The following is a 12,536-nucleotide window of genomic DNA, read 5'->3' on the forward strand; positions in this document are numbered from 1 at the left end:
AGTACGAGGACTCTGAAGATGAAGATGAAGATTCAATCGGAGTCAAGAATGAGCGAGAATTACTACCACGAAAGTACCCTGGAGGCTAGCCCGGCCAAATAAACTCATGTCACGCCTGGCTCCGTTCTAATGTCTATCCACCGCATCTCGGGCCACTCCTGCGTCCGTTCAGGCTGGAGGCCTCAGGCACTCACTCACTGACAAAAGTGATGAGTCAGCAGAAACCGCCGACGGTCGCGCGCGCTCCCCAACTTTCGACTGTCGATGGAGAACTTCCACTTCCCCATTCCTCCGATTTCCGGCACTTCGGGCCTGGTTCTGACCGTTTCACCTCGATTTTGCATGTGTCCTCACGCCCCGCGGTTCCATACCGGCGGGCGAATTCTATTTTATCTCGATGGATCTGGGCTATCGGTCTCTGATGCCCCCGAATGGGCTGCCTCCCCATGCCAGCCTTTTAACCTCGGGTCCCAGCGACTTTCGGACCACCCCCAGAATGCCCCGGCCGGTCTCTGGTTTTGATCTATCTGCCAGGAACTCCGAACCCTGCGCCATGGAGAAGATCCCCCCGGTCACCGGGAAGCGCCGCGGTGGCAGTAGAAAGGCCTGTAACGAGTGTAAACAGCAGAAGGTGAGCTAGTGCTTTTGCTTTTTGATCCATCATCCTGCACCCTATGCACACGCCCCTCCCCCTCCGGTCCATGTAGCAACCCTGCTGTCGGCACTTCCTACCGACTCCTGCTCTGATTCGACGCCTGGCTAAAAAATGGGGTGACTCGGTCCTCAACAGCTTCGGTGTGACATCGTGCAGACGCCCGCCGCGGCCTGCTCACGCTGCCGCCGGCTTCAGATCGAATGCAAGGTCGAGCCGAGCTTCAAACGCATCTCTAAGCGAAGGTACCTCCGTCCTGGCTAGATCTTCTGACGCATGGCTTTTCTGACGCTCGTCACTCAGGCGAAATGCTGAGATGGAACGGGAGATTGCAGATCTCCGCCGACGTCTCTCCACCAACAATGACCACCCGGCGGAGGCCAATGTCAATGACGACTTGTCCCAGTGTTCCGAGGATGTATTCTGTGGTCCCGATCCGGCGGTACCCTGCAAGACACGGCCGCTGTCGGTTCCCTTGGAGCCGCAGCATATGGCGACCCCGATGACGATGCACAGAGATGCGTCTATTCTCTCCCAAGAAGACAGCCAGTGGAGACTGGAAGATGTCTCGCTGTCTAGACCGAGGGTAGCCCGGCTATTCGACCAGTAACATGCACCATTCCTTGCTTGCCTGAACGGCCATTGGCTCTAACATCTGCACAGATACTTCAAGTATTATCACCCCTTTCTCCCTCTGCTGAACCCCCAGAAACCACCAGAGGAGTATCTTCGTCGATGTCCCCTTCAGGCATGGACCATCATCTGCGTTGCTAGTCGTCGAGCCCCGTCGGAGCCCGGCCTTCTCAGCGCGCTCACCGGACCTTTCAGCCGGCTGCTCTGGTCCACGATCACGGGGGTGCCGCAAGACTACCGGATAGTCAAGGCTCTGTGTCTTCTCTGCACGTGGCCGCTGCCCACGACGAGCCAACGAACAGACGCCACTTTTATGCTCAGCGGGCTGATGATGCAAATATCCATGCAACTTGGGTTGCACCGTCCCGTTCAGGCGGAGGAATTCACCACGTTCCGCATGGAAGTCCAGGGCGAAGCGGTCAAAGATCGTCTGCAGACCTGGGTGATTTGTAACATTGTTGCTCAGAAGTACGTTGACTACCCCTCCGACCATTGCGGATGCGCTAACATTGGGTAGCGTGGCCACCGGGTATGGACAACCTCCCGGCACGATCTACGACTGGGCATTGGAACCGCCGTCCCTCCGCGATGCGGACTTTCAACTTCCCGACGATCTACGGATCCGATTACGCATTGAAAAATTCTGCGATCGGGTTACCAAGGCCTTGTATAGCAGCAAGCCTGAGCCGGCCGAGTTTATCAGCTCGGAAAAGCTGTTGATCGTGCAGCTACTGGAGAACGAACTACGAGATATGGAAGTCGAATTCAGCCGAGATATCTCCAGTATGGATCTCTCCTGGTCTGCTGATCGATGCTTCCTGACTGACGCCTCTGCAGACATTAATATGATCCATCTACGAGCCGCCGAACTCCACCTGAGATACTTTGTGTTTCTTGGGTCTAATGCACGAAGCGACGATTTGACTAAACTTTTTATTGCCACAACCTCTTTCCTCGGACGAGTGCTGGATCTGGAGACCTCGCCGGGGGAGCTCATCGGTCACGCGACCAACTACATTCTTCAGATGATCGTTTCCGCCGCATTCGCCCTCATGAAGCTTCTGAAGAGCAGCTTTAGTCGGCACATCGACTTCGACCACGGCAAGCTGCTGTTCAACGGGGCCATCTCGGCCATCCGGCGCATCAGTGTCATGGACCACGACCGTCCGGTGCGACTGGCGGATATCTTGGCCCAGATGTGGAATGCCGGCGGGGCGGAGGAGTCCACGGGAGAGGACGCCTTGCAGTTGAAGGTCCGCTGTCGCATGAGTATGAGCCATGTGTACGACACGGTATGGCGTTGGCGGCAGCGGTTCCGACCGATGAAGAGCATTGAAGACGCTCAAGGTATGTCTTTTTCTCCCACAGTTGCACTGGTCTTTACTCATACTCGCGGATCTAGGGACCATGACCAATGCCAACCTGTCGACCGCCGGGCCGGTACAAGACCATACGCTTCAGGACCCGGGGCTGATGTATGCGACCAATTTCGACCAAGGAGCATTTATCAGCGAAGCGGGATTCTCGGAGGTGTTTGACTCGCTGAACTGGGTGTTCGACGGCATTCCTGACTCGTTCGTTGCCCCTCCGGTGATGTAACGGACGAGGGTGTATAGAAGTTGGAGCGGCGATGGTGTAAAATTCTTGTCCATATCTTGCTTTGTACTGTATATACGTATAGACCACCTGAATGAGATACCAATTACGAGCGAGAGTCTAGAAATCCAAGTCTAGAGGCTGACCTGCTGAGGGGAAGTTAGTCATCGTGTCTGCTCTGGTCTTACCCCACATGAGCCTTGCCCCGGCATGCTGGACTCCCCCTTCGTCATTCCTTGCAGCCAGACAGCTCTTTCTTGCTTTCCCTTGAGCCCGTCGGCCAGAGTCCTCCACCCCTCCACCCTAAGAAACTCAAGTCGAGGACCGATCCGTCAAGATGTCCGACGAGGTTAACGTGGTGGCAATCATGTATCCCAAGGCGGGTAAACATGACGAAGTAGGTCCTGACAGCTCTATAGCTGCCTAGTACTACTTCGTAACTCCTTCCTGGAGGCTAACCTCGCATTCCGCTCCGATAGCTGGCGTCGCATCTCGCCGAACTCTCGCGTCAGGTGCAGGCCAACGAGCCAGACACGCTGATTTACTACGCCTTTTCGATCAACAACGGCAGCGAGATTATGGTTGTGGAGAGGTGAGTCCCATGGTTCCTGTCGCGTGTCGCATCCAGCGCATTGATTTGTTTTGATTTATTTATTTACTGTGATTCTGGTTGAGCTTACACAAAGGAATAGATATCGAGACCACGAAGCCCTCCAGATTCATCTGCTGGGCCCCTACTTCCAGCAATTCGGCGAGCGGGCGTCGGGGCTGATGGAGCGGCCGTACGACGTGAAAGTCGGGAATGGGATTCTGGACCGGTCGACGAGCGTCCTGAGGATTTAAGAGGGTTATTACAAAGGCCAGGGAACGGACGAGGGATAGATAGAACATGGTAATGTGAACCTGCACGATATTCCACTCGGCTATACTATACTATGCGATGCTATACTGCCTACAGATGCACCACGTCATAGCAGGCAGGTAGGGTTCGGTGGCGGTCAAGCAGTGGAACCATCGGATCGTTAGCTCAGGATAATAGGACGTGATACTAAGTGCATACGACGTACAGGACGGGTTGCGACCTCGAGACCGGAGCAGGTTATACCCAAGGCTCGGATGGAGGCAAGTCCTCAGGGCTCCACCCCCTGAACCAGCGGCCACCAGTCGTAGGATGGACCGATATTCCAGTGTAAAAAGGGAAGGCTGGCACCAGCTGCAACATGCAGGGCATCGTGACCGAAATAGCATCCATCCATCAGCTCGACGTCCTGATAGAAGAAGAATTAGTAGACACTGGGGTCCCTCTGTCCCCGTGCGCCGCCCCCAGCCAACGTCTCCGTCGTTCTTCACTCCCTTTCCTTCTCTACTTCCCTGACACCCGTTCGCCTTCATCCTTCTCTCCTTCTGCACAGACCTGACATCTCCAAGACTCCCGTCTGCAATTGATCTTCCAATCAGAAGGCAGGTGAGCTATCGACTGAGCTTCTCTCGCCCCCTCTTCGTTCGTTTGGCGCTTCTCGTCGTGCTCTGCGATCCAACCAACTCCCCCTCTCGTCGGGCTTAGTCGCCGTCCACTTGGTCTCTTCGGTCTGCTTGTCCTTTTTCTGACTTTCTTCTCTTTTCTCCCTTCCTTTCCCTTTCCCTTTCCCTTTCCCTCTCTCTCTCTCTCTCTCTCCACACTTCCACCTCAAGACATCTTCACCCCCCTCCTCTCAACCTTGTGGATATTGGGTGCCCCCGTTGGAGTCTTTTTTATTCTTCTTGTGAATAATCAATCATCCTGTTTTTTCATTGCTGGCATTGTGGCATCAATTTCCTTGGCATTTCCTTCCAGCTTTCTTGGGTCTGTTGCATTCGACTTATCGTTCGCACCGTTTGGTTCTTTTGGCAGATCCCCGATTATCGTTGTTCCGCCCGCCCAACCACGCCCGCGCCCTCGTCTCTCGGCCTCCTCGCTCTTCTCTCCGTCTGCACAATTCTTGATCTCCGGCTTCCGGCGAACAATCATGGCCACGGGTCCCGCTACTCAGTCTTTGAAGGTCAGCATTCGTCGCCATTTCCCTCCTCGGGGGTTCTCCGCCCGTTCGACCAAACACCGCGGCTAATGGGCGACTCTTGAACAGTGTGTAGTAACTGGTGATGGTGCTGTGGGGAAGGTGAGTCTCTTGACCCTGAATCAGTCTGACATTCGCGTCGGTTTCAGGCTAACGGTCACCAGACATGTCTCCTTATCTCTTACACAACCAATGCTTTCCCCGGGGAGTATATACCGACCGTGTCCGTGGCCCCGAATCCCCCTGCACCGCCCCTGATGCGAACGCGTGGCTGACCGTGCCTCCCTCTCCAGCTTTGACAACTACACCGCCAGCGTGATGGTAGATGGCCGACCGATCAGTCTAGGACTTTGGGATACTGCTGGACAGGAAGATTATGACCGACTTCGCCCGTTGTCTTACCCCCAGACCGACGTCTTCCTCATCTGCTTCTCCATCGTCAGCCCGCCCTCGTTCGACAACGTCAAGGCTAAGGTGCTTCCCCGTCCCTGATTCTCTTGCCGGCGATGTCTCCAAGATCAATTCCAGCTAATCCCGTTTGCAGTGGTTCCCGGAGATTGAACATCATGCCCCCAACGTCCCGATCATCCTGGTCGGCACCAAGCTCGATTTGAGAGACGACCGCGCCACCACCGACACTCTCCGCCAACGGAAGATGGAGCCGGTGTCCTACGAGCAGGCCCTGACGGTGGCCAAGGAGATCCGCGCGCACAAGTACCTGGAATGTTCTGCCCTGACGCAGCGCAACCTGAAGAGTGTGTTTGACGAAGCCATCCGGTATGTCGTATTTCTTTTTCTTTTTATTGCGCCCAATGCTAATCAAATCTCCAGAGCCGTCCTCAATCCTCGACCGGCCACGAAACCCAAGAAGAGCAAATGCTCCATTTTGTAGATTCATCTATTCCCCCTTACTTTCTCTTCCGACTTATAATATAAGAACTAATCCGGCGTCTGGGTTGATGGGGAATCTCGATTTGTCCCCAGTATGATGACTTTTGAACTGTCTTGTCTTGTTTCCATTTTCTCCATCTCTTGGTTGCCATGACCCTTGATGCTTTTCTCCTCCCCCAGGGTTAGCAGGACGCCCTTCCATTTATCCCGACCCTTTTTTCCAAACTTTTTTTTTTCTTGACTCCCTCGCTTCTTCATAATGCAGTATAAAGATGTAACATGCCATACAATATCACGCAATGAATGTCGACATGGGTAGCGACTGCTGTGTTTTCTGTCTCGTTATCCTTTTTTGGTGTCCTGGATTGCTTGGTTTCTCCGCGTTGATTGTCAAGTACTGAGCACAATGTAGAGCTTCGTTTTCACTGCAGTGTGTTGAAAGCCCGATGTCTGAAGAGGTATGCATGCATAGGATCTGAAACGATGACACTTGCATATCTATATCTTCCTTATTCACATGCTCTCGTCTCGTCAAGTATGTCCACAGAATCCAACAGAACGCAAAGGATATCTCGGCATTGAACACGAAGAAAACAGAAAACCAAATAAATACTTTTTTCTAGCCAAACCATCTCATCAGCGACCAGAAAGCAGACAGCTCATGCAGCAAACGCCGTCTCTTTATACGAAAGGGGCATGAATGACGGTGACAATAATCTCGAATAATTCCCCATCCAGGCTTTCAGCTTCAGCGAGCCAAGTAAGCTAAGCCTCAGCCTAAGACATAAAGTTCCTCCGACTAGGATGCACACCGGCAAAGTCGTCGGCCCCGGTCTCTTCGACCTGCGTCTTGCGCTCCTTCTCCTTGTGCAGGCTGTTTTGGCGCTCCTCGGCCAGCTTCTTGTTCTTGGCTTCGATCTTGGCTTTGCGGTGGTTCGATTTACCTCCGCCGCCGGCCCTGCAGGAAAGACGTTGTGCGTTAGTGGGGGATTAAATTGGACCGGTGACACCGTAAGGGTATGCAATGCAACCGAAAAGGTATAAACGGAAAGGAAAGGCAGAGGGGAGGACGTACGTCAGTTCAACATTGATCCGTCGAGGCGGGTACTTTCCGTCGTCGAACATAGAGTGATGGTACAGTTTCAGACAGGTCTTCATGCGATCGAAATGGTCGAACTCGATAAAGCCGAAGCCGCGACACTTGGTGGGCTTCTCTTTCTCCGTGGCCACGCGCACCGAGGCGGGCGGGTTCTTCGCGAAATGGTTCTTCAGGGACTCCGCGTTGGCCGAGTAGGGGAGGTTTCCTGGGAAGAAGTTAGAGGGTAAGACATGGATTGCGACAGTGTTTTGAATATTGGTAGACCTACCAACGAAGACAATGAATCGGTTCTGCTTCTCAGCGGGTTGCGATCCAGCCGTCGGCTCTTCTTGTTCCTGCTCGTCGGAGGTCTTTTCCTTCTTCTCCTTTTTCGATTTCTTGTCCTTCTTCGACTTCTTCTCCTTGGCCGGTTGTTCTTGTTGCTCGTCAACGTCCATTGCGTCCGCGTCGGGGGCTTCTTGCTGCTGCTCTTCGGAGCCGTTCACGTCGCGCTTTTCCTTCTTCTCTTTCTTGTCTTTCTTCTCTTTTTTCTCCTTCTTCGCTTTCTTTTCCGCCTTCTCCTCCTTCGGCTCCGGCTCCTGCTCCTCCTGCTCCTCAGCCTTCACCTTCTTCTCTTTTTTCTCCTTCTTGTCTTTCTTTTCTTTCTTCTCCTTCTTCTCCTCCTTCACTTCCTCAACGACATCCTGCGCCTTCTCCTTGCGCTCCTTCTTCTCTTTCTTCTCCTTCTTTTCTTCCTTTCTCGCCTTCTTGCCCTCAGGCTGGACGGCCTCCTCGGGGTCGTTCTTGCGCTTCTTGTCGCTCATTGTGTATAGCTGACGATACGGAGTAGAGTAGATGACGACAGTCGAGGAGCCGCAAATGAGCGAAAAAGTTTGAAATAAAAAAGAAGATAACGTATAAAAAGTAGAAATAAAAGTCGAGTGATGTGCAAGAACGCCGGGCAAAATTTCGGAAATTTGCTTTTTTTGCCGGGCGGACGACGGGGACAGTCTGGGCGGTGTGGCTCTGGTGGGTCTGTTTACTTGTAGATTTACTCGGAGTAGAAGTAGGTAGATCGAGGGGGTTAGTCCTTCTTTTTAGGTGATTCAGGGATTTAGGTGTCTATGTTAGGTCTGTTGTACTTTGACTGACTAGAAGGATCAAGCATCAACCAAACCAACATTTATATGCATGCACGCACATAATGTGTAGTGTGTAGTATGAGAAGAAGTATGTATAGCTACGAACCAGACAACGCCAACAGAACTTTTAGAATATACATCAATCAGAACACCAGCAGCTGGATCCCCTTCTCCTTCGCGCCGTACCGTTCCCGCAGCTCGGGCTTCGTGAGTAATTGGAGCAGCGGCAGATGGGTCTCCTTCATGTCGAAGATACCGCGCTGTTTTTGATCCACGTAGGATCCGTCAATGATGATGGTTTTGAGCTCGTCCAGCTTGAGAGATCCTGTTTTTCACAGTCAGTTTGATGCTTTGCCTCGAGTTTAGGGTAGAGAAGAGGGTTGGTACCAGAGTCGATCAGATCGGATATACGAGCGGGGGTGCCTGCGCCGATGGCCACTCTGTTCGTCGAGGTTAGTATGATGGTTCGTTGTGAGGGAATAACAGGAAGAGCGAAGGAACATACCTAGCACGCTCAAGGAACTGCTTGGCTTCTCCGAGCTTGATGTGTTTGGCGAACAGCTTGCCAATGGGCGATTCTTTGGTTTGGAATGTGCGAAGAGCTCTGTATGTACGAGTTAGTTATTTTGGGTCAATTGGAAGTATACGGCATGAGATAAGCGTACCGTACTACATCAGCAGCTCGGAGCGCCGCCGACGAAACAACCAGCGTATGCGGCGTGCCCTTCTCCTCTGATGCCTTGGACGGATCCGAACCCTTGGTCGGGTTAAATGCCTTGATGAAGGCGGGTAGCGAGCCTAGTTGCCGGGCTTCGTTGAATGAGGAAGTATCCAGGAATGCAGTATCTGTGTATCAAAATTAGCACGTTATCCAGTACCATGTACCCTCAACCAAAGTCAAACGGAGAACATACCCGGAACACTCAGATCACTCAACTCGACCGCCGTCAGCTCCTTGTTATGTCTCTTGGCCTTCTGCACAAAGTGGTCCGCCAGTAGTCGGCCGTCCATCTTGCCAATCGCCTCGTCCACACTGCCCTTCACCTCTGTTTCCTTGGAGTCGTTGGTCTTAGGCTTGGGCTTGGGCTTGTCGGCCTCGGCGCCATCATCTTTGGGCTTCTTGTCCTTCTTGTCGCCCTTGCCCTTTCCTTTGCCCTTCTTCTTGTCGTTCTTCTGCTTCTTCTTGCTCGGTCCGTCGGCTTTCTCCGTGGGTGCAGACTCCGCCTTGTTCTCCTTCGAGGTAGAGTCCTCGGCCTGGCGCTTGCGCTTCTTGTCGACCTTGGCGGCGAGGCCGGAGGGGTTGGGGGTGGTTGGTTCTGCGGACATGGTTTCGCTGAGTTGAGTATAGTAAGATAAATGCAAGACAGGAAGCAAAGACAACGGAGGAGAGAGTCAGATTGCTTGTCGCATTCGTCGCATCGGAGTCGGAGTCTTCGCCGGCACAACTTTTTATGCTGAGTCAGCACATCTTATCGATAAGGAACGGGCCAATCAGAACTGCTGCTCCACCGCGTTGATCAATGCAACATGAAGACCTCCGCAAGGTCAACAAAGCCACTACAGGCAATAAAGTCTTATTCAGAGACGAAAAAGATGATAAAAATGTATAATATTTAGATGTATATAAATATTTAATAAAATAAAAACAGTATGTAAGGAAATCATCTATTAATTTACTATTTTTTACCGCCGGAATCTTAATTCTTTCATTATTATCTATTATAATCACTCCCTATCTGCTTTAGCTACATCAACAGTGGGGTGTAGCGGAGAGAGCATATAAGAGTCCCCTCGGACCCCTGGTCTCAACCCAACTTCTACCTCCCATCTTTCATTCTGCCATTTTTGGAGGCTTGCCATGTGCGCTCAGAAGTTCCTCACCGATGTTGAAAACGGCGTGGTGCCTGTCAACAGCCATGATCAATTGTTACGGATAGCATGGATCTATATGGATGAGCCGCTGTGGAATGGTCAGGGTGTATTTGATGTGATCGAGAAGCTGCACACGCATGGATGGTCATTCGGCGAGGGCGAGTTGAGGTTCAATCGGTTAGTTATTTATCTACTATCCATCCCCGCCTAGGAACTACGATACTAACCTTCACAACCACAGCACCCTGGATATGTTCTACCTGGCCCAGATCGCTGCAGCCCTCTACCTCACCGTCCACAGATCCTCCGACCCAATCGACGGCCTCTTCGAAACCCTCGACGGATTTAATACGTTCTACACCGAGCACCACGCACTCCTGCACCCCTCCGTCTGGCGGGAATATTACTCCGAGCCATTCTTGAAACAGAAGACCACAGCCCGCTTCTACCGCCTGCCTGACCTCCAAGATCTCCCAGACTCAAACCACCCGCTGGACATACCGATTCGCGAGCGACCTCACGTCGGCGGTAGTCCACATGTCACGAAACTCCCACGCTGGGCCCATAACGTCGCACGTACATACCTTAGACAACCTTTGCTTCCGCTCGCAACTCTCACCGATATAGCCCTCAGCACGCTCGAGACAACCATCATCCGCCAGCGCAAGGCGCACCCGAGCGTGCGGCCCTACTCAGAAACGCAGGCGCGCTTCTGGCTGGAGTATATGGTGGCCCCATACCTTAAGGCACGCACCAGAACCGAGGTGCCGTCCCCAACAAGGTGGAATGAGAACGGCTTCGGGATACTTGCGGCGCAGGGGTTTCATGATATGTATGAGTGGGAAAGGAAGTACTCGGTGCAGCTGTGGGAGGCAAGCTGGGAACAGAAGGGGGTTGTTGAGCCGGATGTGGAGGATGGCGTGTGGAAGAGCGAGATCATATTTTGTGGACATCCGGATGGCGGGATCTCGTCGTATGCGTGGTGGAGGGGATGGGATGGGGAGCTTGGTAGTGAGGAGGAGATCGAGTTTCTGGCTGCTGTTGCAGTAGAGGAAACAGTAGGTGTGGAGCACCTGGATAAGTTGGACTTTGCAGTGCGGTCACATATATTGCTCGGGGTGATGCGGGCTGCGGTGAAAACAGGGCGGGAAAGGGAAGATCTTCTTCAGGAGCTGGAGATGGGAATGGTGCAGAGTGGTCGGATTAAGGAAAGGGCCAGATTGTGGCTGCGGGAGGCCTTGGGGGTTGTGAAGCCATATGTGAGGCTATGGGAGGGGGTGTGGCCTGATGCAAAGGAGAGGCGAAAGATGCTACAGCAGATCTTGGTGGAGAATGGGCAGCTTTTGGCAAGATGGAAGGCTTCGCCGCATTTGAAAGAGTTTAGTTTTGAGCTGGGTCCGCCAGTATATCATCGTTGATTAGGGCTGCGGGTGATCCTTTATACAAGAATAGTTGAACCGCATTACCAAGAACACAGGGGTTACCATGTTCTTTGCTGACAATAATTCTAGGTAGCTAATAAAGTATTCAACACGGCTGGAGAGACAACACCAGCTTGGACCGTTTCCTTATTCTATAACACTTCCACCAACCCCCTCCCAACTCTCTGTGCCTGTATCCGAAGATGAGAATGACCGGACAAGCGGTCTATTATCTTCTTAAATAAGGATAATGTCTCCGGTATATTATCGGCTAACGAGTCCGAGCTTAATAGCGGTAATAACTTGTCTAATAATAATTAGGCTGCGGCAGCATCCGCGAAAATCCAAATCCGCTTCGCATCTGCTCCCCAAATTGCGGATATGGATATGATTCTGGCATCCCCGAGCCATCAACATTCAAATCATCACAAAATGGCGAGGAACCTGGATTCCTCCGGTGTTCTGCCTTCGAGAATGGGTGCGTTGTTTACGAGGCTGAAAAGAGGGGTCGCAGCGTGAGCCCGCCTGCGAGGCTGAGCAATAATAAATCCGTCACACACAGTGACATTCGAAATCAGTTATACCTCTATACTCTTTTGACTTCATTCCCGGACCACAACGTAAAACGGACTAAGGTACCTAGCTCCATTACGGTATAGCCGTCGGTCTCCCGCTTTCGTGACAGCCTCGAGCTCTCTGTAATCTAGAATGCAAGAATCAGTACGAAAGTAGCATGAGTGTTACCTACGTAGGTACCTTCGTACTGATGGTTATTGACGAATCCGCCCTTCCAGACTAGTGACTATTGTAAACGTTAACCATTTATATGGTTCCTCGAGATGAACTCAACTAGATATAGCTACGTGAGACCCGCGAAAATGTGGGGAAAAGATCTCCTTCCAAAGGTGATCATGACACGTCGAAGGGAGAAAAAGAAGCCTCGTTGGGGCGGGGGAATACGTAAACAGATGCTCCGATAGGCTATTTAATACTCATCAGCCCGCTCTCATATATAAATAGGTCTCCCTGTCTCCGACATCTACTGCGATTCTTACTGCTCAAAGGTATAGTAAGAGAGGACTATGAAGATGTGAGTGATATTAAGAGCTTTGAAAACAGTGGCCTTATTGTAACAGTGTTTTCTTGCGCATTATACCTTTGGATGACCCGAGGAACATGCGCGGATGTTCGGGATCC

General features: G+C 52.1%; 6 protein-coding genes across 6 annotated transcripts; 4 read left to right on the plus strand and 2 right to left on the minus strand.

The window, feature by feature from the left end:
* Nucleotides 1–331: 331 nt before the first annotated feature.
* On the plus strand, nucleotides 332–2,998 carry P170DRAFT_434128 (transcription factor domain-containing protein). Its single transcript, XM_024848650.1, has 7 exons — nucleotides 332–631; nucleotides 791–897; nucleotides 956–1,258; nucleotides 1,316–1,753; nucleotides 1,803–2,068; nucleotides 2,123–2,632; nucleotides 2,688–2,998. Exons 1-7 carry the CDS (start codon nucleotides 398–400, stop codon nucleotides 2,882–2,884), a joined length of 2,055 nt encoding a protein of 684 aa, XP_024707661.1. The 5' UTR covers nucleotides 332–397; the 3' UTR covers nucleotides 2,885–2,998.
* Nucleotides 2,999–3,122: 124 nt separating this feature from the next.
* P170DRAFT_462325 (putative quinol monooxygenase) lies at nucleotides 3,123–3,937 on the plus strand. The gene is made up of 3 exons (XM_024852096.1): nucleotides 3,123–3,278; nucleotides 3,361–3,473; nucleotides 3,574–3,937. Exons 1-3 carry the CDS (start codon nucleotides 3,219–3,221, stop codon nucleotides 3,722–3,724), a joined length of 324 nt encoding a protein of 107 aa, XP_024707662.1. The 5' UTR covers nucleotides 3,123–3,218; the 3' UTR covers nucleotides 3,725–3,937.
* Nucleotides 3,938–4,785: 848 nt separating this feature from the next.
* Nucleotides 4,786–5,851, plus strand: racA (putative Rho GTPase Rac). The gene is made up of 6 exons (XM_024842271.1): nucleotides 4,786–4,920; nucleotides 5,005–5,037; nucleotides 5,100–5,158; nucleotides 5,229–5,409; nucleotides 5,480–5,712; nucleotides 5,767–5,851. Exons 1-6 carry the CDS (start codon nucleotides 4,888–4,890, stop codon nucleotides 5,825–5,827), a joined length of 600 nt encoding a protein of 199 aa, XP_024707663.1. The 5' UTR covers nucleotides 4,786–4,887; the 3' UTR covers nucleotides 5,828–5,851.
* Nucleotides 5,852–6,671: 820 nt separating this feature from the next.
* P170DRAFT_101910 (RNA-binding protein) lies at nucleotides 6,672–7,857 on the minus strand. Its single transcript, XM_024842272.1, has one exon. The coding sequence runs from the start codon at nucleotides 7,726–7,728 to the stop codon at nucleotides 6,817–6,819; it is 912 nt and encodes a 303-aa protein (XP_024707664.1). The 5' UTR covers nucleotides 7,729–7,857; the 3' UTR covers nucleotides 6,672–6,816.
* A 236-nt stretch (nucleotides 7,858–8,093) lies between these two features.
* P170DRAFT_402452 (uncharacterized protein) lies at nucleotides 8,094–9,436 on the minus strand. Its single transcript, XM_024846427.1, has 5 exons — nucleotides 8,961–9,436; nucleotides 8,712–8,892; nucleotides 8,552–8,650; nucleotides 8,434–8,486; nucleotides 8,094–8,371 (listed from the first exon to the last, which is right to left on the minus strand). Exons 1-5 carry the CDS (start codon nucleotides 9,370–9,372, stop codon nucleotides 8,190–8,192), a joined length of 927 nt encoding a protein of 308 aa, XP_024707665.1. The 5' UTR covers nucleotides 9,373–9,436; the 3' UTR covers nucleotides 8,094–8,189.
* A 468-nt stretch (nucleotides 9,437–9,904) lies between these two features.
* P170DRAFT_352846 (uncharacterized protein) lies at nucleotides 9,905–11,336 on the plus strand (the record flags this gene model as incomplete). The annotated part of the gene is made up of 2 exons (XM_024843942.1): nucleotides 9,905–10,095; nucleotides 10,160–11,336. The coding sequence occupies 2 exons, from the start codon at nucleotides 9,905–9,907 to the stop codon at nucleotides 11,334–11,336; spliced, it is 1,368 nt and encodes a 455-aa protein (XP_024707666.1).
* Between the last annotated feature and the right edge of the window lie 1,200 nt (nucleotides 11,337–12,536).

Source organism: Aspergillus steynii, assembly GCF_002849105.1.
Source record: "Aspergillus steynii IBT 23096 chromosome Unknown P170scaffold_2, whole genome shotgun sequence".
Lineage (NCBI taxonomy): Eukaryota > Fungi > Ascomycota > Eurotiomycetes > Eurotiales > Aspergillaceae > Aspergillus > Aspergillus steynii.

Excerpts from the sequence above, each read along its gene's own strand:
- P170DRAFT_434128 (XM_024848650.1), top strand. The coding sequence starts at position 398 with ATGGATCTGGGCTATCGGTCTCTGATGCCCCCGAATGGGCTGCCTCCC. Across the intron at positions 632-790 it reads ACGAGTGTAAACAGCAGAAG|CTTCGGTGTGACATCGTGCA; the intron begins GTGAGCTAGTGC and ends GGTCCTCAACAG. Across the intron at positions 1,754-1,802 it reads TGTAACATTGTTGCTCAGAA|CGTGGCCACCGGGTATGGAC; the intron begins GTACGTTGACTA and ends AACATTGGGTAG.
- P170DRAFT_462325 (XM_024852096.1), top strand. The coding sequence starts at position 3,219 with ATGTCCGACGAGGTTAACGTGGTGGCAATCATGTATCCCAAGGCGGGT. Across the intron at positions 3,279-3,360 it reads AGGCGGGTAAACATGACGAA|CTGGCGTCGCATCTCGCCGA; the intron begins GTAGGTCCTGAC and ends CCGCTCCGATAG. Across the intron at positions 3,474-3,573 it reads GAGATTATGGTTGTGGAGAG|ATATCGAGACCACGAAGCCC; the intron begins GTGAGTCCCATG and ends ACAAAGGAATAG.
- racA (XM_024842271.1), top strand. The coding sequence starts at position 4,888 with ATGGCCACGGGTCCCGCTACTCAGTCTTTGAAG. Across the intron at positions 4,921-5,004 it reads CCGCTACTCAGTCTTTGAAG|TGTGTAGTAACTGGTGATGG; the intron begins GTCAGCATTCGT and ends ACTCTTGAACAG. Across the intron at positions 5,038-5,099 it reads GTGATGGTGCTGTGGGGAAG|ACATGTCTCCTTATCTCTTA; the intron begins GTGAGTCTCTTG and ends AACGGTCACCAG.
- P170DRAFT_101910 (XM_024842272.1), bottom strand. The coding sequence starts at position 7,728 with ATGAGCGACAAGAAGCGCAAGAACGACCCCGAGGAGGCCGTCCAGCCT.
- P170DRAFT_402452 (XM_024846427.1), bottom strand. The coding sequence starts at position 9,372 with ATGTCCGCAGAACCAACCACCCCCAACCCCTCCGGCCTCGCCGCCAAG. Across the intron at positions 8,651-8,711 it reads CGAGCTGCTGATGTAGTACG|AGCTCTTCGCACATTCCAAA; the intron begins GTACGCTTATCT and ends TCGTACATACAG. Across the intron at positions 8,487-8,551 it reads CAGTTCCTTGAGCGTGCTAG|AGTGGCCATCGGCGCAGGCA; the intron begins GTATGTTCCTTC and ends CTCGACGAACAG.